At 49.8% G+C, this 22,128-nt stretch overlaps 1 protein-coding gene across 1 annotated transcript in view; it reads left to right on the top strand.

Moving 5' to 3' along the window:
• Positions 1-14,259, top strand: part of LOC309661495 (uncharacterized protein) — a gene marked incomplete at its 3' end in the record, with an annotated part of 166,966 nt that extends 152,707 nt beyond the window's left edge. The window contains exons 2-3 of the mRNA XM_082463182.1: positions 5,071-5,324; positions 14,113-14,259. Of these exons, the coding sequence (XP_082319308.1) occupies positions 5,071-5,324; positions 14,113-14,259 (401 nt within the window). The remainder of the gene's footprint in view (positions 1-5,070; positions 5,325-14,112) is intronic.
• Between the last annotated feature and the right edge of the window lie 7,869 nt (positions 14,260-22,128).

The following is a 22,128-nucleotide window of genomic DNA, read 5'->3' as shown; positions in this document are numbered from 1 at the left end:
TTGTAATATCTTGCAGACTTTCAGTTGGCATTAAAAACAACAACAACAACAAAAATAGTAGCGGGATCAACTTACTGCCCTAACTTTGTAATACTTCCCAAAGAAACTTCAATCATCAGATCCTCTTTCTGGTCAATTGCAAGATTAGAGCATTTCTCACTCAACAGGATGCCTCTGAAGACCCCTCACATCTAACAGCACTAAGCGCCTCCAAGTGCACAGACTTGAAAACTCCACCAGACACAAACATGGTATCTCTTCATTTCTTTAATGTTTCGTGATTGAGTGGAAGATGAACTGTCTTCTGAGGCTTGTGATGCATGTCCAGAGTTGTTTTTTCTCAGTAGTCAATGCCTGCCGGCAGCCTCTGTGCAGGAATAGTCAGAGATCATGATCCAAAGGACTTTTAGATACTCCCTTCTGTGACTGCTCTTCCCAAATTACATTTGGGCTAATTTGATGATCTCTGTCTCTGGGGTGTGGGATTTTGAAGTATTACAAAAGTGATTGCAGAATTGGGACTGGCTAATTTTTGCACAGTGCAATTTTTGTATCAGTGGCCTTGAGAAGAGTCCTTCAAATCCTGTATCAGAATTATGAGTGAGATTCTTGTAAATAATTGGTTGAATGACTGAACAAAGGGAGGAAGCAACAAGGAAGCCTGCCTTTCTCGAGTGCCTGGGTACAATATTTTGCCTCACCATCCCTCTAGTATGAAGTTATTGGGTGAAAATCATATGCGTTTTCCTTCATTGTAAAAGCTCCAGTACTGAGCGATATTCCCAAACTGTTTATTTTTTTCAGCCCCCGACAGGAGTTTCTTTAGATGTAAAGTTCACCATGATGTTGCTTGAAATATTCTCACCTTATCTTCTCATCTTCTTCGGAGTCAGTTTTTCCTGACAAGGGGCAAGGAACTTCTTAAGCACCAACAGGAGTCTTTTTCACACTGTGGAACAGTCCTTCTAAACCTCTGTTTCCTTCCCCAACACCCCACAATCAGTTGGAGTTCTACTGCAGCTACAGCAGTGAGAGAATCTCGTCTCCCAAGTGATTTGGTTGCCATCCTCTGAGGTTTTCAGCCTTCATCTCCCTTGACAAGTTTCCTAACAGTCCTCTCTTCTCACAACACAAAACACGAATACTCTTTCATATCATTTTGATAGTGGTAAACTGACTGACATGGATTCTCAATATGAAAATCATAATCAAACAAGTTTTGTAAAAGGAATGCTACCATGATTCCCATGCAGATGGGGCCATATGCAATGATGAGCCTAGATTGTAAAGAGCAAGTGTATGTAATGCAGACAGGAAATGAACAAACTTGTAAGCAGGGCTTGCAGGCTAGGATTTCGATGGAAGTGGGCTTGTCTGGGGATTGGACACTGGTGGATAAACTCTTGGCACTGTGTCAAGGTGCACATCCATCTCATGGGTAGTGGACTTTTAACACCTAGAAAAACCAGGGCTCTAGGGTGTTTAGTCCCTTTAACATAAGGAAAGAGAAGAAGATTTTCTGCCTTCTTGTTCCTTACTTCTGTCCTTACCGCTACTAAGCCAAGATGTTCAGTGCTATATGATGACTCTTCCAAATCCATTTCATCCAAAGAGCCTGCAGATTTTGTGGATGTTTACAGTTGTGTTTTCTGTTGGAGCCAAGGTGCACACTTGAGTCTCGTCACTCCAAGTTCTCTTTGTCATAAGGATGAGTAACTGAGAATAGCTTAGTATGTTCTGAATTTTTGGTAGTGTTGCCAGATAAAATACAGATTTCGAGTTAAATGTAAATTTCAGATGAACAGGGAAATAATTTGCAGTAAAACTATGTCCAAAATGTTGCATGGGACAAAGTTGTACTAAAAATGAATTCATTGTTTATGTGAAATTCAAAAGTCAAATTCAGTTAGGCATTTGTTACTTTTCTTTACTAGATCGAGCCACCCTATTCTTTCAGGTGCTTTGAATTTTAAGAGACTAGAAATTCTTGTTCTGGGAATCTAGTGCAGAAACAGAGGAGCCACGATACCCGTACAAAGACAATCATTGGAAATATCCTCAGATATATTGGAACATATATGAATTTTCAACTAGAAAAAAAATGAAGGCATTTTAAAAACTGAAAACAGATTGCCTTCGCTTTTAGTTGCATGACGTATCTCTGGGAAGATTTTAGTGAAAGAGATAACACTGGTTTCCTCCGGGAAAGAGGATTGGGTTGACAGGGGAAAGAGGTGGGAGGAGGACTCGCCACTGCATATTCCATTTTGCACAATTTAATTTTGAACCATGAGAAGGTGTGGCTCGCTTAAAATATTATACTAAAATCATTTAAAAGGTACAAAACTAAATCTTTTACAACCATGGAATACTATGAGAAAGACATTTAGTGAATTCTGGTCTTGGACATGGGGGCTGCATGATGGTTTTTTCATGGACGAGGGCTTTCCAGCACAAAGGAACATTAGTAAGGCTGGTCCTGCTGGATGTTGGTTGGAGCACAAGGACCACTCCCTTAGGAGTGATGTACATACAGCAGTCAAAGACACTGGATCTGCTGAGACAATCCTAATTGCAAATACTCAGTTCCATGTGGCCATAAATACCCAAGTGTTTATCAGACTAACAGTTCTGAATTTTGTTCAGGAAGTCTAGTCTCTGTTGAAGTAAGTCAAGAGCCAGGTAGGAAGCAGAGTGTGTTGAGGGACACAAAACTAGGTTGATGGAAAAAGAAGTGAAAGGAAGGGACCGTCAAGTCCAACCTCGGTGCCGTGAATCAAGAAAACAGTCTATAAACTGCATAAAGAGGCCCACGCCAATTGTGTTGCCACTGTGTGAGGTGGAAGGAACTTCCGGTTCTTGCCTACCTGCCAGAGCCCTCGTGGAATGTCTCCCCACCCCCACCCTACCCAGACCCACGTGCCCTCTGCCCCTCCCCCACTGCAGAACGTTTCAGCCACATTCTACTTTTATGATTCAAACCTGCCCCTCCTTCACTTGGATCCTGAGCGTCTGCTGAAGCAGGTCACTCTCTGGGTCCTGGTCTTGACTTTTCTCATGGAGGCTACCAGGCAGCAGTAGTCCGTGCCCAAGCCTGCAGGATGGCTTCAGAAGGAGGTAAGCCTATAGGCTGGGGGTGTGTTCTCAGAGACCCTGCCATCCCTCCCATCCTTCGGGTTCACACGTGACACTTCACTGTGGGCACACAGTTGGACTGAAGTAGAGGGAGAAGAGAGCCCTGGACACACAAGGACATTTCACCTGGGAGACTGGGGAGCCTGAAGAAACCTGAGACTGCACTGGGGAGGAGGGGTCATTGGAGGTGGATCAAGAGGAATCGCCCTGGCTATGGAGAAAGGATGGCAGCAGGCAGGTTGATTCTTTCTAGAAGGGAGACCAGCCACTTTGAAACGTGTGTGTAAGGATGTGTGTGATGTCCTGGTGGTGACACAGGGAGGGTCATGAGGAAAGCCTAGACCTGTCTTGTGTTCCTGAGGCGCCTGAAGCTTGCCTCACCGTATCTTTCTAAGGGATTTGAACAGGAGCATACTGTGTCTCAGGGGGCCGTGGGGAGAGATGGTCTTGGTGAGAAAACTATTCAGTGGGGCTGTGTGTGGCCACGCCTGCAGTGAAGTGTCCTCTCCGAGAGCTAGGCCGGAGGTTACTCGAACTGCCGCAGCCCACACCTCGTCCACTCCTCCCAGCCCAGAGCTCACTTCTCAGTTCAGGCAACTGTTGCTTTGGATTCCACAGGGGATGGGCAACCGTGTAACTTCAGCCAAGAGAGGGCTCAGGTTCCTGAGTTGCTCTGAATTGTTCTTCCTTTTGTGGAATCGCAGTACTTCAGACCTACTTCATCTCGTCCAGTATCTCATGGTGGACCCTCAGGCTGCCTTGAGAGGAAGAGTTTGTTCATATTTCCTGTCACTCCTTCATGGACAGGGGACAGATGTGGAGTGGGGTTGTTTCGGGTGGAATGTCTGTGAAGGCTGCTTCCTCTTTTAAAGGGGGAAGGAGTGTAGCCCAGGGGCAGGAAGACGATCTTCTGTGTTATTATTAAACGTCCTATGACACCTGTTCCGGTTAATTAGGTGCACCGTGGTGTGTACCTTGTTCTCCTGAACAGGGATGTGATCCAGACACTTGATCGCCATGGCAACTGGCTTATGCCTGCTTCTCAGATTGTCTTTCCGTTATTGGGAGCTGGAGGGGGAAGGACCACAGGCGGTCTGTACTCCCATGACCAATGTAACATGACAATTCCCTGGCCCTTGTTTAATCCTCTGCAGCCATCACTGGCTGTGAAATGACAGAATCTAAGGGACACGTGCCTACTTCTCACACACCACTCCCCCCACCCCCGCCTCCTAGGAACAGAACTCCTGAGTGATGACAGTGACTCTGGGCACTGGGGAGGGGGTGGCAGGACCTGGCCCATGTTACGTGTCTGCTGTGGGTTGTTCTGAGATGCAGGTGCATTCTGGGCCATTGTTCTGGGTTTGTATCGGGATTCCATTAGAGAGATATTTTCCAGCATTTTGTTTTGTTTTGTGAGGCTAGGAAAGAAAGAGGGGATTTCTACTGAGCATCAGGAAAAGGAGGACTGAGGAGGAGGTGGGGCCCTAATATTTTACACAATACCTGTCCACAAAGGGCCTTTGGGTGCCTAGAACTTACTTTGGAGAAGGTCCCTACCTGCTAGTACGCCGGCTGAGGGGCATTTCTCACAGAGCGGATGTCCACACAGTTCCAGGTCTTGGGAGACAGCCTGTGAGGCTTAGGTGCCAGGGGGTGCCTTAGGGAGGCTCTCCAAGTCAGTGCTTGCTGAGGCGATTTCTTCTCGGCAGACAGGGGTCAGGGATCTTGGTGGATGGGCGCGGGGTCACCAGTGGAATAATTCTCAACTGGAGGTCAGGGCATGAAAATCACTGGAAGACATTTGCACGCTGCACAGTTTCCCTTGTCCAAGTGTCCCTCCCCTGTGGAGATTTACACTCTGATGCCACAGAAAGCCTCAGTGCCACGTGCCCATTCTCCTCCTGCATTCACTCCTTTCCTTTGCCTCCACAGCATCTGCAGTGCTGGGAACGGATATGACCATGACCCCCGGGGCCTCCTTGTCTACTTTCACGGCAGTGCCCTTCCCTCCACCCCTTCCTGGCGCCCAGCACCGGCCACCCTGGCAGCAGCACCTGCCACGTCCCATCACGCCAGCATTCCCTCCTGGCAGCAGCCTGCTGTTGCCAGCTTTCCCCAGGACGCCTTTGGTGGCTAATGGTGGCCGTGGCCCCAGTGCCCCTGGGGCTTGCAACCTCACTGTTCAAGTCAGGTCACAAGGGAGGACAGTGGAGGTCCCCCAGACTCAGACCTTTGTCGTTACTCAGGCCCCCCTCAACTGGAGCGCGGCAGGGGCCCTCAGCAGGAGTGCTTCATGTCCTGCACCCGTATTCGTAGCAACCCCTGTGATGGGGACCGTTGTGACTGCTTCAGCTGTTGGAGTTAGTCAGGCTGGCAAGGGAGGCCGGACCCCAGGCTTTCCTCCTCAAGCTCCACCACCAGCTGCCCAGCTGGCCCCTCTCATTCGCCCAGTGAACTCTGGGCCATGGCCACATGGCACTTCCAGGGAGGGCCGCCTGGCCACCAACCAGTCCAACGCCTCGCAGGATGGCTCCTCCAACCCCCAGAGAGAGTACAGTAACTTCCTACGTTGGCAGCACGTCAAGCCCCTGGCCCGGAGACACTTTTGCCTGAGTCCTGATGCAGAAGCTTTTTCCTGCTTTCTCATGTGAGTGAACGCTCAGGGGGTCCTGAGCTTATGGGAGCTTTTAGATAAAGAGGAACTGGGGATGGACTCGCACGTTAGGTTTCTAGGGATACTGGAAGGAAGGTGTGAGGGCGATGTCCATGCTATGAGAAGGCACACTGTCGGTCACATGGGTGGGCCTGCCAGTCCGTGACATCAGGACTGACATGTGCCCTATCTCAACTGGCCCCACCACCGTGTGAGTCTGGCCAGCTTGCTCTTCCATGATTCTCATGGTAATATGGACTGAAGACTTGCAGTCAGAGAGGGTCGTGGTGTAAGGTGAGGAGCCGAGGAGCGGATGCCGCACTCTCCTGTGGTGCCGTGTCCTTCATACAGGACTTGAGCGTACATGGCCAGGGGAGGTCACTTCAGAGGAGGGGGAGGAGCGCGGGGCCCAGGAGAGCGCTTTATGCATGCCTCCACTTCGTTGTGGAGAATTCCACTAGGAACAGGGTGATGGTAGAGCTCTCCTAAGGGCGTGGGCTCTCTCCCACTAGAGTTGTGAGCCTGGCAGGCATTTCCATCCTAAACTTCCGGTCCCTCGTAAAAAGGGGACAATTACACTTCACTCAGAGGACTGTGCAGAAGACGCCTTGGACTAATCTATGAAGTGTGAGCAGATTGCTTGGCACTTGCCATGCCTCATTGATGATAGTGATTTTTATTATGAAAATGCAGCCTTGAGGAGGAAAAGAGCTCCCCAAGGCACAATGTGCCAGCTCTAGCCTGGGAGTGGATGGTCATCCTTGAGTGAGTGTGAGGCGGTGACAGCAGTGGCCGGGAAGGCTTGTCTTTGCCCTCCCAGACGCCCGCCTCTCACCCTCCTGTTGCTCAGTCATTCTGGGTTGAGTGATGTGTGGTCCACATGGGCGGGTGGGGTCAGGCAGGTGGGGGCTGGGCTGGGCCCGGAGACTGACCCCGAGGGCTTACAGCCCAGTGCTTCGATCCGTGGCCCGCCTGAATCCCACCATGCTGCTGGAGGAGGGACTGTGGAGGGCCGTGCAGGAATGGCGGCGCCTGAGCAAGTTTGACCGGAAGATCTACTACGAGACGGCGCAAAAGTGAGTCAGCGTCCTGGGCCCAGGGGCTGCGTGGAGGGTGAGGCGAGTGGGTGAGGGCAGGGTCTGGCCGTGGGGGTGCGCATCAGAGAGGACAGAGGAGAAGGGCTGTCACCCAGCACAGGGTCCCCGCAGCCCAGGGTCCCTGCTGTCCCCCAGAAACCCATCCCTCACCTTGACAGTTTGAGACTTCTGTCCTTCCTCCACCAGGAGCTCTGCCCTCCCCTGATTTTGACCTACCCTTACCTTGACATGAAGGTCTCAGGACGGGGCAGGGTGAAGCTGTGAGTCCAGTAGGGGTCCCACTCCGGCCATATGGGCTGGGCCGGGGAAAGAGCTCCACCCGCCAGCCTGCTGCTTCCTTAGTGGTGGGTGGCTGGCGGCCACTAACATAGATTTGGGACCACCTCTCCTCATGAAGAGTGCCCTGAGTGGGTACCCTGGCATCCCTGAAGAGGCTGGGGAAGTCAGCTGTTGTCGGCCCAAGGGTCTCCGGCCCTTCCAGTGTTTGCTCCATGGTAATCCCCTTGGTTTAAGAAACAAAACCAAACAAACGAGCGCCTCTCAGAGGAAGGGAAGGCCTCTCCTCTAAGCTCAGCATCCACATTGTCCAGCCTCTCCTGGGCCCTGTCTCCAGGTCTATGTTGCAGGACTCTCAGTCCTAGCCCAGGGTCCTGGATTCGGGCAAGGACCCCTGTGGGGAGCACATGCCTGTTCCAGCCTCTGGCTGGCAGCCCTTCATGTGGTCCTGGATGGGGACGGGGGCATGAGGAGGGTGCCCCCTGGGTCAGCCATGTGTCCCGTTGACCTGGTTCAATTCAGCGACCTGGGTCTATGCTGTTGAATGCCCTGCAGTGCTGGTGAGGCAGGAAGGGTCCCAGATCTTGTTATCACTTCCAGGAGCAGCTCTCTCCTGTGGACAGCACCTCACAGGGCCTTGACGGCCCCAAGGCACATCCTCTCCCAGTGCCTCATTCTTGGCTGCCTTTGTTGGGCTCCAGAACCCAGGCGTTTTTCTCAGGGTGGCCTGTGCCTCCGTCACCCCCCAGGTTCATGGAATTTGCAGCCGAGGAGGATATGCACATTCAGAATTTGCAGTGGATGCAGTGCGCGCAGGACCCACCGAAGCTGGATCCTCGGGGGCCCCCAGCCCCGAAAGTGGGCCTTCAGCCAGGCACCCAGGTTCCCACTGGAGCTGAAGGCACAGGTAACAGGGGCCTAGGGTTGGCCACCGTCCCCATGTGGATCCTTTTCTTTCAAGACAGGGGCATTGGTCTTTCAACCAAAACAGCCACCGAGGCGGGGGGTGGGGGGGGGGTCTCAGCTGCCCTTTGTCACTACGGGCTATTGACTTGGTCAGTTTTGTAACTCCTCTCACACCTCCCTTTCAAAGGACCCCACACTAAGTCTGCCTAAGAAGTGGGCTTGATGGGGAGACCCCTAGAAAATTGGAGGTTCCCCACTTCCTTACTTGTGACTCTCTTAGATGACCCCCTAACCTCCCCTCTCCAACTGTGCATGAGGCTTCAGATGGTCCTGACCCCTCCCACACCCACATCAACGTCCCCCAAACAATGCCCTCACCAACGTGCGCTCGGTGGTCAGGAGGTGGACCGGGAGTCCCTCACCTTCCTTCCCTTCCTCCTGCTCTGCCTCAGCCTGTGCTCCCAGGATGTCCGGCCCCAGGGCCCAGACCTCGCACCCGAAGCCACACAGATCCCAGCGGAACCCGGAGCCCAAGGCGCCCAAGGAGATTCCCCCTGAGGCTGTGAGGGAGGATGTGGACAGGATGGAGGCGCTGGTGGGGCCCGTCCACTCAGCCCCAAGCAAGTCACATGCAGAATGTGGAAAGGCCGGAAATGAGCTGAAGCAGGAAGAGGACGACACCTACTTGGACCCGTGTCTCTTGAGCTACACTGACGAGCTGCGTTCCCGGGAACACTCTGTCACCAAGGTAGGCTGGGCCTGGAGCCTGGGGTCTACAAGATGCCAGGGCATGGAACTCTCAGCACCCAAGATCTGGGTTCTGCTCAGGCCGATGGGACTTAAGCTCAGCTCCTTGTTCCTGAGCCTGGTGTTAGGGGAGGTTTACGCAGATGTATGTGTGTATATGTTTGTGTCTGTGTGTATGCCTTTGTGTGTCTGTGTATGTGCATCTGTATATGTGCTCTTTTCTGTGTGACTGTGTATGTGCCTGTGTGTGTGTGTGTGTGTGTGCTGACCATCCCCGCCTTGTGGAGGAGAGTGGGGGTGGGTCTCTGCTTTTCACTTTCCCTCCTGGTCTTCTTGTGTCACAGGCCACTCCTGGCCAAGGATGCTCACAGCCTCTTCTTTCTGTCCGAGGTGGAGGCAGTCATTCACCCTCGATTCCCGGCAGAATTGTTTTCCCCAGACCCACAGCTGGATGTCTCGGCCCTTGCTGAGGAGCCGAAGCAGGAGGAAGGACTCACCCCTGAAGAAGTGAGCCAGGGGAGGGAGAGGGACACTTAGGGAGCCAGGGGACCCCAGGGGAGTGGGGACCCCAGGTGATCCAGGGGACAGGGGAAACCAGGTGGCCCAGGGGAGCCAGAGGAGGGAGGGATCGCAGGTAGAACAGGGGAGACAAGGGACACCCAGGAAGACCAGGGCACGGAGGGACCCCAGTGAGCAGGGGAGAGGTAGGGCCCCAGAGCAGGAGGCCCACATGGCTCTGTCCATCCCTTCCCTGCCTCGGAGGCCTGGCATGGGGAAGGGCCCTCTCTGGGGTGGGTGCAGCGCAGGGTGATAGGAAGGAGAGGATGGGGAGCCGGGAGCGCAGGGAAGGACACACAGCTGGGAATAAGGTGCAGGAGGATGGCAGGAATGCCACCGTGTCTGGATTTGGAGTCTAGTCCTGGGGTCACCCGTCCCCTCCTCCCCCCCAGGGCCATTGTCCCACTGCCCAGTGCTCCTCCTCTCACACGTGCGCGTGGAGCCGTCACTGTCCTCCTCCCTCCTACCAGCTGGTGCAGAAACGACTCCTGGCCTTGAAAAAGGACGAGGGTGGGCCGGCAGCCCCGAGCCACAGTGCACCCGGAATGGGCTCAAGTCCATCTGAGTCCCACGCCGGCCAAGGTGCCCAGAGGCACGACCAGGACCGCCGTCGAGGGGTCAGTGATGAAGCCTGCCCACCAGAGATTGATGTTGAGGCTCTTCATAGGCCCATCCGAACAGACACTGGCCCGTTCGGGCCCAAAGTCTTTGTTCCCTCTCCAGGACGTCAGGAGGTCTCTCCATCCCGGGCTGGGCGGCCCTCCCCTCCCCAGGGTAAAAGGCGCACTGGCCCTCGACTGGGACCCAGGGATGCGTCTGTTCTCAGAGTGGCGCCTCCTGTTCGGGAGGCCCGAAGGCCCAGGGACGCGGCCGGTAAGGACAAGGAGGAGCGCCCCAGCCTGGCCTCCCTCTTGGCCTCTCCGCAGGGCCTGCCGCCTTGCCGGCTGTCCCAGAGTCGTGCCCCTGCCTCAGGCCTTGCCTCCCCTGGAGGTTGGGGGGCCCAGAGTGCTCCCCAGGCCCCCTCCCCTCAGAGAAGGGGCCTCAGTCCAGCTCCACCAGCCGCTCCCAAGTCGAAGAAGCGGGCTCTGTGTGGGCGCCCAGCCGCTGCTGAGAAGCTGCCCATCCCCGGGGCTGCCCACGGGGTCTCTGCGAGGCCAGCCTTGGCTCTGGGGCTGGCTCGCCCCTCACAGCCGAGAAAGAGAAAGCGTGACCCGTTTGTCACAGGGAAGAGGAGGAACAGGAAGAGGAAGCGCTGCAGCTAGTAGGGAACAGCCGGGCCGGCCCTCCAGGGCGAGCCCCCCAGGGCGGCCCCCAGGGGAGCCTAGGGGCTCCTCCTCACCCCAGTGCTGATCCTGGAGGATGTGGGGGGAAGGGAGGGAGGGCAGGACCACCAGGGCGGGGAGGGGGAGTGGGATTGTGGGGGGTTAGGGAGGTGGGGGAGGTGGGTGTGGGCAGGACCTTTGGAGTGATGTATGAAAATGGTGAATAAAGATAGTTTTGGTGGGAAATGCTCTCAGGCCACTGTCATCTTGTTCGTGTGGAGCTGCTCCACAGAGAGCGATCCTGAGAGGAAGGAAGGGTGAGGGAGGTCACAGGAGCTATGGATCTACAGGTGACCAAACCTTTCCTCCACATAGACAAGGACTCCTCAGGCTGCCCCTGGGAACGCACAGCTCTCACTTTCCCCAGGGACCCCCTCATCATCCCCTTCTCTAAAGCCTGCTTGGCTAGGGGCCTTCTGGGGCATCTGTAGCATCTTCTGCATCCCTGAACCGTCTGGGGAGGGAGAGCTGCTTTTGTGCCTCTCAGCCCTCTGGACACTAACCAGTTTCTAGGACGGAGCCTGGAGACGGCCCTTGTCTTTATGGAGCTTCTCTCTGCTTCCCTGAAGTGGCCAGGCGATGGCGCTGGGGTGACCCTCCGCTCATCCAGGGTTTCCTGTGTGGGTGGCCTGACCAGACAGGAAAAGTCTTGGCCATGGGGACAGGACTGTCTGCCTCGTCATAGCGGGAGCGTTCTCTAGTCCCACTGGGATGATTGCAATGTGGAGCGTGGTTGAGGCAGCTACCTCTTAATCCCAATGAGGATGCAACAAGGGGAATGGGCGCGGGGAAGTTCATGGGGCACCTGTTACAGGTGTGTATAAGGGTAGTGACAGTGGGGCCCCTTTGTGGGACTTGTGGGATTTCTGTGCAGCAGCATCTCGTTCAGCTGAGGGAGGAGGACCCATCTGGCTGTGGCTGTGGGGACTGGCCTTAGGGGCCTAGGGGTGTGCAACGACACCCCAGAACTACTGTCCCTTCCCTTTCCACCCATGGCTGGACATGTGTGTGTATTGGTATCAAGACTGATTTGTATTCCCATAGAAAACAGTTCCTCCTGACAAACTATGACCGTGTTTCACAAGAACAGCTTGCTCACAGGGGCAGCAGGGGTGGGGAGAGGTGTCTGTGGCCCCAGATCTGGGTGGGAGCTGGGATCCATGCTGAGGAGTGTAGAGGCCTCAGTCACCGTCCTGTGGTTGCCGGCAGAGACTGAATCATCAGAGCAGGGGAAATGACCCGCTCATAAGGGTGAGACGAGCAAACAATGAGGGGCAGGGAGCAGACCCCTGCTGTCTCCCTGAACTGCCCCCCCTCGCAGCCTGCTTAGCCCCCGTCACGGCCTGTGCTGGCCCACCTCTGAAGCCCCTTCCTCCTAATGCACTCAGATGCTCTGATCCTTTGTGGACCCGCCCTGGGCCTCACCCCCCCTTCCCTGCTGGCCAAGGCCTCTTCTCCCGGTTCTGAGTTCTGATTCCTTCCCCAGGACCCAGGCGGGGGTTGGGACACCAGAGACTCCCTAATTCTCCCTCCTCCTCCCTGAGATCTTGACAATCACCTTTGTATGTTTCTATGATTTTAACTACTGTAGATACTTCATGTGAGTGGCTATGATATGTCCTTTGATGAGTGGCTTATTTCACTTAGCATAATGTCTTAGAGGTTTATCCATGTTGTAGCATGAGACATGGTTTCCTTTTATTTCAAGGAAGGAAATATTTCCTTGTGTTTTTAGACCCCCATTATCCCTTCATCTGTTGATGGACATTTGGGCTTCTTCACGTCTTGGGTATTTTGGATAATGCTACGACGAATGTGGGTGTGCAAAGATCTCTTTGAGATCCTGCTTTGAATTCTTTTGGATACATACCCAGAAGTGGGACTGCTGGATCACATGGTAGTTATATTTGTAATTTTTTGAGGAAACTTCATATTGTTTTCCGTAAGGGTTGTCCCATTTTACACCTCTCACCAACAATGAGAAAGATAGCTACCATCAAGAACTTGGTATATATCCATCTTATAAAAATGTTTATGCTTTTAGCAGAGCTGTAGATAATCAAAATTATGTATAATAACAATATTTTTGGTTATATATGGTGTCATGTAAATCATATTGCCTTTGGCTTCTTCTTTCAACATTCTTACTTTAAGAAAAATGGATATATTAGATGTTCTTTAATTTTTTAATTATTTATAATTTTGCATTGTATGCATACATTAAAAATATTTTATCAGTTCCCTTGTTGGTGAACTTTTAGAAATTATAATGTGACAGGGTAATCAGTTCCAGAGGAAAAGTTTTTCCTTTCAGAACTTTGAGTATTTATTCCATCGAATATGGCTTTTGTTACTGTTTTTTTCAAATTATGCCATCAATACACCCTTTCATGGTGGGTGATCAGTTTCCTTGCTGATTGTTTTTTGTAAGACTGTCTGTTGTCTTTTGTGTTCTCCAGTTTCTTGACGTGTGATTAGTTTCAGGTTAAAAAAATGTATCCTCCATGTGATCTATTTTGCTTCATTAACTGATAATCCACATTCTTCATCTCATCTAGAACATATTATCTTTTTCAAACGTTACTTCTACTCATTCTCTCCTGTCTCTACTTCTAGAACCCTGGATATATGTATATTAGACCATCTTATATATTCTCTGTGTCTTCATCAGCTTGGACGGCTTTAACAAAATGCCCTAGACCTGGTGGCTTGAAAAACAGACGGTACTTTCTTAACGTTTCTGAAGGTTGGAAGTCCAAGATCAAGGTGCCATATTCAGCTCCTGGTGAGAGCTCTCTTCCTACTTTTCAGATGGTTGTCTTCTTACTGCGTCCTCACGTGGCAGAGAGAAAGAGGGGTCTCTCTTGTGTCTTTTCTTTTAAGGGCACTAAACCCATTATGAAAGCTCCATTCCCATGCCCTAATTACCTCCCAAAGGCCCTATCCCCAAATACATTGAAGGGTAGGGCTTCAACATAAGAATTGGTGGGGGGGATATACGTCCATAGCATTCTGCCCCTGGGACCCAAAATTCGTGTCCTTATTGTATGCAAAATACATTCATTCTATCCCAACAGCCTCAAAAGCCTTAACTCATTCCAACATCAACTGTAAAATTTAAAGTCCAAAGTCTGATCTAAACACCATCTAAATCACATATGGGTGAGACAGGAGGTACTATTCATCCTGAGGCAAAATTCCTCTGTAGCTGTAAATCTGTGACCCAAACAAGTTAAGTGTTTCCAAATACCATGTTGGGACTGGCATAGAATAGACATCCCTACTCCAAAAGGAAGAAATAGCAAAGAAGGAAGGGGTGACAGTCTCCAAGCTAGTCCAAAGCCTAGCAAGGCCAATCCCATTAGATCTTAAGGTACGAGAATAACCCGCTTTAGTGTGATGCTTTGCCCTCCAGGCCCACTGGGGTGGCAACATCATCCCCACAGCTCGGTGGGGCAGCCCCACTCCTTCAGCTTGGTGGGGTGCCACCCACACTGCAGCTCTCTGTAGGGCCTCCACCTACACCATGACTCTCTGTGAGGGCGACAATCTCACACTTTGAAACTGAGGCCCCCTGGGCCTGTGGTGGGATTCACAGACCCGATGACCTCGGAATCACCTTTGGGGTCCTTCTTCCCTTTTCTTCAAGAGGAGTACACATTCACAGCCAAATTGCTCTAGGCTCCCATTCTGTAGGATCCAAGAATTCTGAAAGCCTTCCCTCATTCTGCCTGGCTTTCTCTGTCCCCTTTCGTTCAAACTGGCAGGGTCCCTGCTGGTTTAATCCTCTATTCCTGGCCTCTGCTGAGATGACTAATTAAATTAATAGCACACCTGCTACACCCTTCGAGTTTTCTTCAGAACAAGCTTTCTCACTTTCAAATATGGATAGGCTGAGAAGTTTCCAAATCTCTAAGTTCTGATTTCTTTTTGCTTAACAATTTGGTCTTCAATTTCTCTCTCTCCTGATGTGTTTCACTGTGAGCGGTGAGGAGGAACCAAGCTACTTCTTCCAAACTTTGTTCAGAGATCTCCTCAGATGAATATTCAGTTTCATCACTCACAAGGTCTACCTTCCAAAAAACACTAGAACACAGTTCAGTCGAGTTCTTTGCCACTTTATAATAAGAACTGCGTCTCCTCCAATTTCTGATAACGTGTTCCTCATTTCTGTTGGAGACCTCACCAGAATAGCCTTTAACGTCCATATTTCTATCTGTTCATGATTATTTCTGTATTCTCTACAAAGATGGAGGTTTTCTCTCCAGTGTGCGTCTTTTCTTTCTGAGCCATCAGCAGAATCACTTTGAATAGGTAAGGGCTGAAAGGCCTTTATGGTGATCTCTGCTTTTTTTTAGCATGCACTTCCAATCTCTTTCAGCCTTTACCTGCTATCCAGTTCCGAGGCCACGTCCACATATTTAGGTATTTGCGACTTCTTGGTACCAAAATATGTGTTAGCTCAAGGGACTATAACAAACTACCACAGCCTGGGTGGCTTAAACAACAGACGTTTAGTTCTCACAGTTCTGGAGGCTGCAAAGCCCAAAATCAAGCCACCAGCAGACTCCAGGTCCCTAAATTTCTCATTCATAATTTCTGACCGTTTCTTTTCTGTGCTACATTTTAGCTAATTTTTCACGTCTATCATCCATGTCATCCACTTCCTCTTTATCAGTATCTGATTTAACTTTTTCCCATTCCCTTTGCTCTACAGATGTGTGATGTTTGTAGGTTGAATTTCATCATCCACTATAAAATATTCAATTTCAATGCTCAAGATTTACTAACATCAATCATTTTTACTGTTGAAGACAGAACATTCTTAACTGGAACTGGCACTGTTAATACAAGTGTAGGGTAGTGAATACAAGCCCAACTAGTACAGTTTGGTGCTACTCCTTGATTTGGGTTAAGGTGCCAGCACTTCTGCCACCTTTGCTTTTGCACCATCAGTACCTATGTCAACACAATTGTTCCAGAGTAAATCATGAGATTAAAAACGTTTCACCAACAGTTTGAATATTACAGCATCATGTTGTTTGTGATCAAGCGTGAAGATCGTCAATATTATCTAGTGCTAGTACTAGACAAATTCAAGGAACACAGCAAACCCAGTCACTTTTTGTTTCCTTTTCCATGTGAAAAGCTGTAAGCAACATTTCTTTGCCCTTTAAAGGGCTCATATGTCTCTGTTTAAAATATTCCATTCCTCTCTCTCTTTTTTCAAATTCATTAATTTATTTATTTGTTTTTAGCTGCGTTGGGTCTTCGTTGCTGTGTGCAGGCTTTCTCTAGTCGCGGTGAGCAGGCTTCTCATTGCGGTGGCTTCTCTTGTTGCGGAGCGCGGGCTCTAGGCGCGCGGGCGTCAGTAGTCGTGGCACACGGGCTCAGTTCGTGGGCTCTAGAGCGCAGGCTCAGTAATTGTGGAGCACGGGCTTAGTTGCTCGGCGGCATGTGGGATCTTCCCAGACCAGGGACCAAACCCATGTCCCCTGCATTGGCAGGCGGATTCCCAACCACTGCGCCACCAGGGAAGTCCCAATTCCTCTCTCTTTAAACAGAAAGTGATTGGACTTAAAGCAGTGCTTAAAGTTTACCGGTACTAGAATCCTTGTTCAAAATTGCTCTGTGGCATAAGCCACAATGCAGTGAATTGTTGACACCTCCAAATCCCAGGGAGGCCCCTGAGTGCTCTCTCAGGAGGAAACTGAGGTCAGGTGTATCTGATGGCCTGTGTGCTCTCTGTGCTTCTGGTGATATGTGGGGGCTTTCAGGTGAGTGCAGCGGGTAGACTCATGGACTCTTATTCTTGGCTGGGGGAGACAGCACTGTCGGGTTTATGTTTCCACATTTGCCTCCTTTTGTGTTGCCTTTCTCCCAGTTGCATTTAGCCTGATTAGAGGGAAGGAGGAGATGTCGGTAGCTGGGCAGGTGGTTCTCCAGGAGCAAGTGTCAGGGACGGTTGTGTGGGCAAGATCCCTAGGCCCCGTCCTGGCAATCTTGCTGTGCACTGAGCAGTCCAGATGAATCGGCTCCTTGACCAGAAGTCCAGGAAACTTTTGGCAATCTGGGCAAAATTTGGGATCTGAGGATGGGCTCAGAAATTTCAGCAAGGATTTGGCGGTATCTTACCCTCGGGCTGTTTAAGAGCCCCTGGTTTTGAATGGCATGAAGCACCAGAGAGCCTTTGATCACATTCTATACAGCTGTCCTGTGTGTGGCCCTCCAGCAGCAAACCTCCTCTGCTGTGACCTCAGGGCAGGCCCTGCCCCCCCCCGCCCCGAGGCTCCTGCCCTGGGAAGCATGAGGGTGTAGCGCAGGCTGACTGTCAGTGCTGGGCTCCTGGCTTGCCTGCCTCACAGGATGGAGCATCTGTTCACCTTGTGCTGGTGCCCTTCCCAGAACCAATGGGCTCACAGCCCAGACATTTATGCTGAGCCTGGGGGCAGCTGTGCCCTGAGAAGCCATGTCTTGTCACTTGGCCCCGGGAGCACCTCCACAACGGACCACGCTTATCATACGGGCCTCCTGCTCTTGTGCCCTCTTGTTTTGTTCTGAGGCAGGTGGTTGTGATGGCCAGTACTGAGGGGTCTTGTGATCTCAGAGCGGACACTGGAGGCTGACTGACCCCACAGAGGTGGACAAGGATGTGGGCTCAGGCGATGGGTCCTTTCTTGGGTTTCTGCTTCTCCTCCCTGACTCCTGACCCTTGCTCTCCAAAGCTCACCTTTCTGTTGTAGTTGCCTCCCCAGGGGGCAGTGACGGGCTTTGCCCCGCTGAACTATACCCTCGGGGTAGGTGGCCACAGCCTGGCTTGTCACACACTGGGGAAATCCTACACTGGGGAAGTCAGGATTGTGCCTTGCTGGGCTTGGAACCCAGGTAGAAAGGTAGATGGTGTGGGTCTGAGGGACTGATGCCCCAGCCCCAGGGCAGGTGACTTCTCCTAGGAGAGGTTGCCCATGGCCCCCTTTGGCCCCTCGACCCTGCAGAGGTGCTCATACACGCCCCCTGCAGGCCACAGCCTCTGTTCATAGGATCTGCCCCAGTATCACACGAGAAGCCGGGGCCAGGAGCCTCGCTCTCTCTGAGAGCAGCTGGTCATCCCACGCTGAGGGGCGTCTTCTCGGACACAGGGCACATAGCTGACCTGCAACTGACATATGGACTCTTCCCTGGGCTTTACCCCTGAATTTACCTCCATGCTGGTCATCCCACACTGAGGGGCGACTTCTCGGACACAGGGCACAGAGCTGACGTGTAACTGACATATGGACTCTTCCTTGGGCTTTACCCCTGAATTTACCTCCCTTCTTGTCTCCTGTCTCACGGCCCCTGCCTTTTCCCCCAGACACCGGAGATCTCCAGGCTTGGGTGGAGTATGGCATGTTGTCAAGCTCAGTGGTGTCCACCTCACCAGCCCACTGGAATCAAGCCCCCGGGAGCCTTTGAGAGAGCAAGACCAAGGACTTTAAGAAGACTACGGTTAATGTTAAGGAGCATAGATTGTAAGATGAGGAATTTCACTAGTGTTCTTCAATCCGTAAGAAGAATGAAATAGAAATTGCAGAATTGAAACTTGCACAGACATCAAGAAATAATAGTTTACAGGCCTCAAGAAGTAATAGTTTAACAAATGACACATTCACAGAATCAAGGAGATGAGCACCATCCACAGGGTGTTCAAAGGAGGTGCCTAATCCCAGGAGCAGCGTGGCCACGGCTCGTCTGAGAGCGAGGCATGTGCTGGGCAAGCTTTTGTATGTAATATTCACCAAAGGGAACCTTGGCCAGTGATACCAGGGAAAGGCTATCATGGTGAAGGCCCACTCATCTCCACCACCCTCAACTTGAATCCAAGTATTGGTGAAGAAACAGACTTGACAGAGACTTTGGCCACCTGGCCTGGGTTCTCCCTACAAAACGTCATGTTTCTCCAAGAACAGGGCAAGGAGTCACAATTGTCCAAATCACAGACTGCATATCTTAACGGTACAGCTATTACAAATTTGCACCTTTGTTTGAAGGGAATTGTTAAGTGGTGGGTAGGGAGTGATGTGTTCCAGGGAGGATTTGGGCCCTCTGGCTTGCAGGTGACCCTCTTATCAGACAGGGCAATTCTGCCAATAACTCATCACTGCCTTCATTCCTCAGGTGGTAGGGATACAAAGGGATTAAAAGGGGTGCGGGCAGGAAACAGCCCTCACTGACAGCACAGAGCCATCACCTACTGTCTCCTCAACTCCTCTGCCCATATAGGCACTGAGGGTGCCATCTTCTTGCTTTCACAGCAGCTGTTGATAGCACACCATCATCCAAGGAGTTCTTGAGCACCAACTTTGCACTACTCAGCAGCAAAATGGAGAAATCAAGGATGGTTCATGGAAATAGCTAAGGGTCTTGTTTTAGGGCAAACGAGCTTATTCTGCAATATGTGCTTCTTAGTTAATTGGGGTTCAAATGTCCTTTCTTGGATGAAATGATGTTGATAATGTTTGAAAAATAAAAGGTAGGCCACCCCATGAGAAACTATGCTTTTATCTGAGTGGGGTTGGGGAGCAAGAGGGAGTAATGAAAATTTGGGTTGTTGAAGTAGTGACAGGGCAGGGCTGACTTGTTCAAGGCTGCCTCCCTGCAGGAAGAAGGCCAGCCTTCCTCAAGACTTCATGGACACTCCCCATAGCCAGGGCTTACGGCTGTCATAGCTGGTGACTCAGCCATGGGCCTACTGAGCAATACAGCTGCAACCGCAGCTTGGCTCAGCCCTGACCAGCAGGAGAGAGTCTGGGCCTCCCTCAGACTGAGTGCTCGTTCCATGGAGAGGGATGGACCTGGGTCCTGTGTGTCCCAGTGCTGGTCCTAGTTCCTGCCCACACGGGACCTGGGCTTCCCTGATTCTGCAATATAAACACCAGAGCCCAAAGTTTGAGTCCCTCTCCTGGACCCTGGATCCCTACTGGATCCCTGTGCGCTGGCCCAGAGAAGAGTGTGCAGTGGGGACCCACAAACTCCCCACTCACTATTCCTGTGACTGTGAACTTCCCCTGATAAACATGGCTCCAGCAGCCAGGGTTACATATTTTTAGGGAACTCTCTTATGGTTACAAGTGCAAAAGACTGGGAACTACTATGGAAAACTAATATTTGAAAACTTCACTCCAGTGATATTTGAAGAACCTCTATAAAGTAACTAAACAAACATAATTGCATTTTATTCCACTGTGTCCAAAGTCTAAGCTTTAAATTGTATAAAAATGAGAATGAGAAGTAGAATGCCTCCAAACATTTGGAAATTAAGATGCACACTTCTAAATAATCCATGGTTAAAGAGGAATTTCAAGGAAGATTTTTAAGTTAAGTAAAACTGAGTGAAAATGAAAATACAACACATAAAATGTGGAAGGATCCAGATAAAACATTATTAAGAGGGAAACGAATGGCACTAAATGCTTAGAATAGAAAAGAGGGAAGGTCTCAGATCAATAATCTAAGCTTTCACCCATGGAAATGGGAAAAAAATTGCACAATAAAATCAACGCATGAAGAAGGAAGCAAATAACAATACACTCTGATCAAATGGAGTCTATTCTCGGAACACAAGCTTGGTTTACTATTCAAAAATCATCAGCGTAATTTGCCATATTAATAGATTGAAGAAGAAAATCTACATGGCCCCATCAATTAATGAAGAAAAAGCATTTGATGAACTTCAACACACATTCATGTCAGAAACTCTCAGAAATCTAGGAATAGAAGGGCTCTACTTCAACCCAGTAAAGAATACCTACAAAAAACCGACAGTGAACATCATACTTCATGGTGAGAGAATGAATGTTTTCCTCCTAAATTCAAAAGAAGGCCAGAATGTCCTCTTTCATCTCTCCTTTTCAACTTAGTACTGTAGGTACTAGCCAGTGCAGCATGGCAAGAAAAAGAAAGAAAGACACACAGATTAGAAAAGAAGAAATATTACTGTCCATACTCATGGATAGCATGACTGTCTGCATAGAAAATCCCAAGAAATCTCTAAGAAGCAATTAATAATTGGCAATTTCTTTAACAAAGTCTAACAAGCTCAACACAAAAACATTAGTCATATTCCCAAATATTAACAATGAACAACTGGAAACCAAAACTAAAAACACGATGCCATACACAATGCTTCCAAAACATGAGATATTTGATTATAAATATTTTAATAGAGGATCTGTATGATACAACCAAACAAGACCTAAATCAATGGAGAGACATATCGCATTCATGGATTGGAAGACTCAACATAATAAAAGGTCAACTTCCAACAGAATTTTTTTGTCAACATGGACAAGCTTATTCTAAAATGTATGAACAAAAGGTAAAGGCAAAGGAACCAGAATAAGTAAAACAATTTTGAGAAAGCAGAATATAGTTAGAGGATATTAAGACCTACTGTAAAGCTATAAGTAAGACAGTGTGGTATTGGTGGAAGGATAGATACATAGTTCAATGAATAGGATAGAGAATACAGAAATAGACACATGCCAATACAACAAACTTTTTTTTTTTTTTTACGTAAGTTAAAAAGCAATATGAAAAGCAAAATCTCTAGTCCTTATAATAACCCTAAAAGGAACACAAATCTGTTAAATGACTAAGCAAGACCATACAGTTAGTGGCAGCACCAGAATCAGAACACAGGTCTACCTACTCTTGCTATGACTGAGCCTCTTCCTCTACATCTCCTAAATGTCACTCTGAGTTGAAGAGGGGAAAGAAATGGGAGGCCACCGTGATGCCACATCCCTGTGCTTTAACCAGTATGTTTTCTTTATATACTGGACCATTTTTTCAGATTTTATTTGAAGCAAGTTTTGGCTTGCTTCAGTATGTATTTCATTTTCTATTTATTACCCTCTTTCATTCATGGCAGACAGGCTCTAGAGGTCCTGAGAATGTCTGAAACAAAGAATGCTATAAAACACCTTAGTAACTCTCGAAAATGCTAAGTGGACCCTGAATCAAAACGTCAAGTTTCAGAGAACTTACAGCCACTAACGATCTGCAAAACAAACAAATAAACAAACAAACAACCCCACACCCTAGCAACTCTCAACCTTGGATCAAACTACAATATGTTGGAAGAGGTATTACTGAAAAGAGCTTGAAAGGGCAGCCTAAAAGGCAGAGGGTACAGAACATGGGCCATGTCCCTGTAAAGGGGACATGGTTCATAATATTGTGAATCAAGCGGCTGGTTCACAATACTGGTTATCATGTTCAAAACTGTCAATCAAAGAGAGGTGCATTATTATATATTTGCTTGTTGCTATTGCTTTTCTGATTAGAAGATACAGAGTCACTTTAGGTAACTTCCATTTAATTTAATATTTGTCTTCATTTTATATCCAGGTCGCATTTTCTACATTAAAATATAATCATGCTGACTGCC

Source organism: Balaenoptera physalus (assembly GCF_965194825.1).
Source record: "Balaenoptera physalus genome assembly, chromosome: 5".
Lineage (NCBI taxonomy): Eukaryota > Metazoa > Chordata > Mammalia > Artiodactyla > Balaenopteridae > Balaenoptera > Balaenoptera physalus.
Note: the sequence above shows the minus strand (reverse complement) of the source record. Positions and strands in the feature narration are given on the sequence as shown.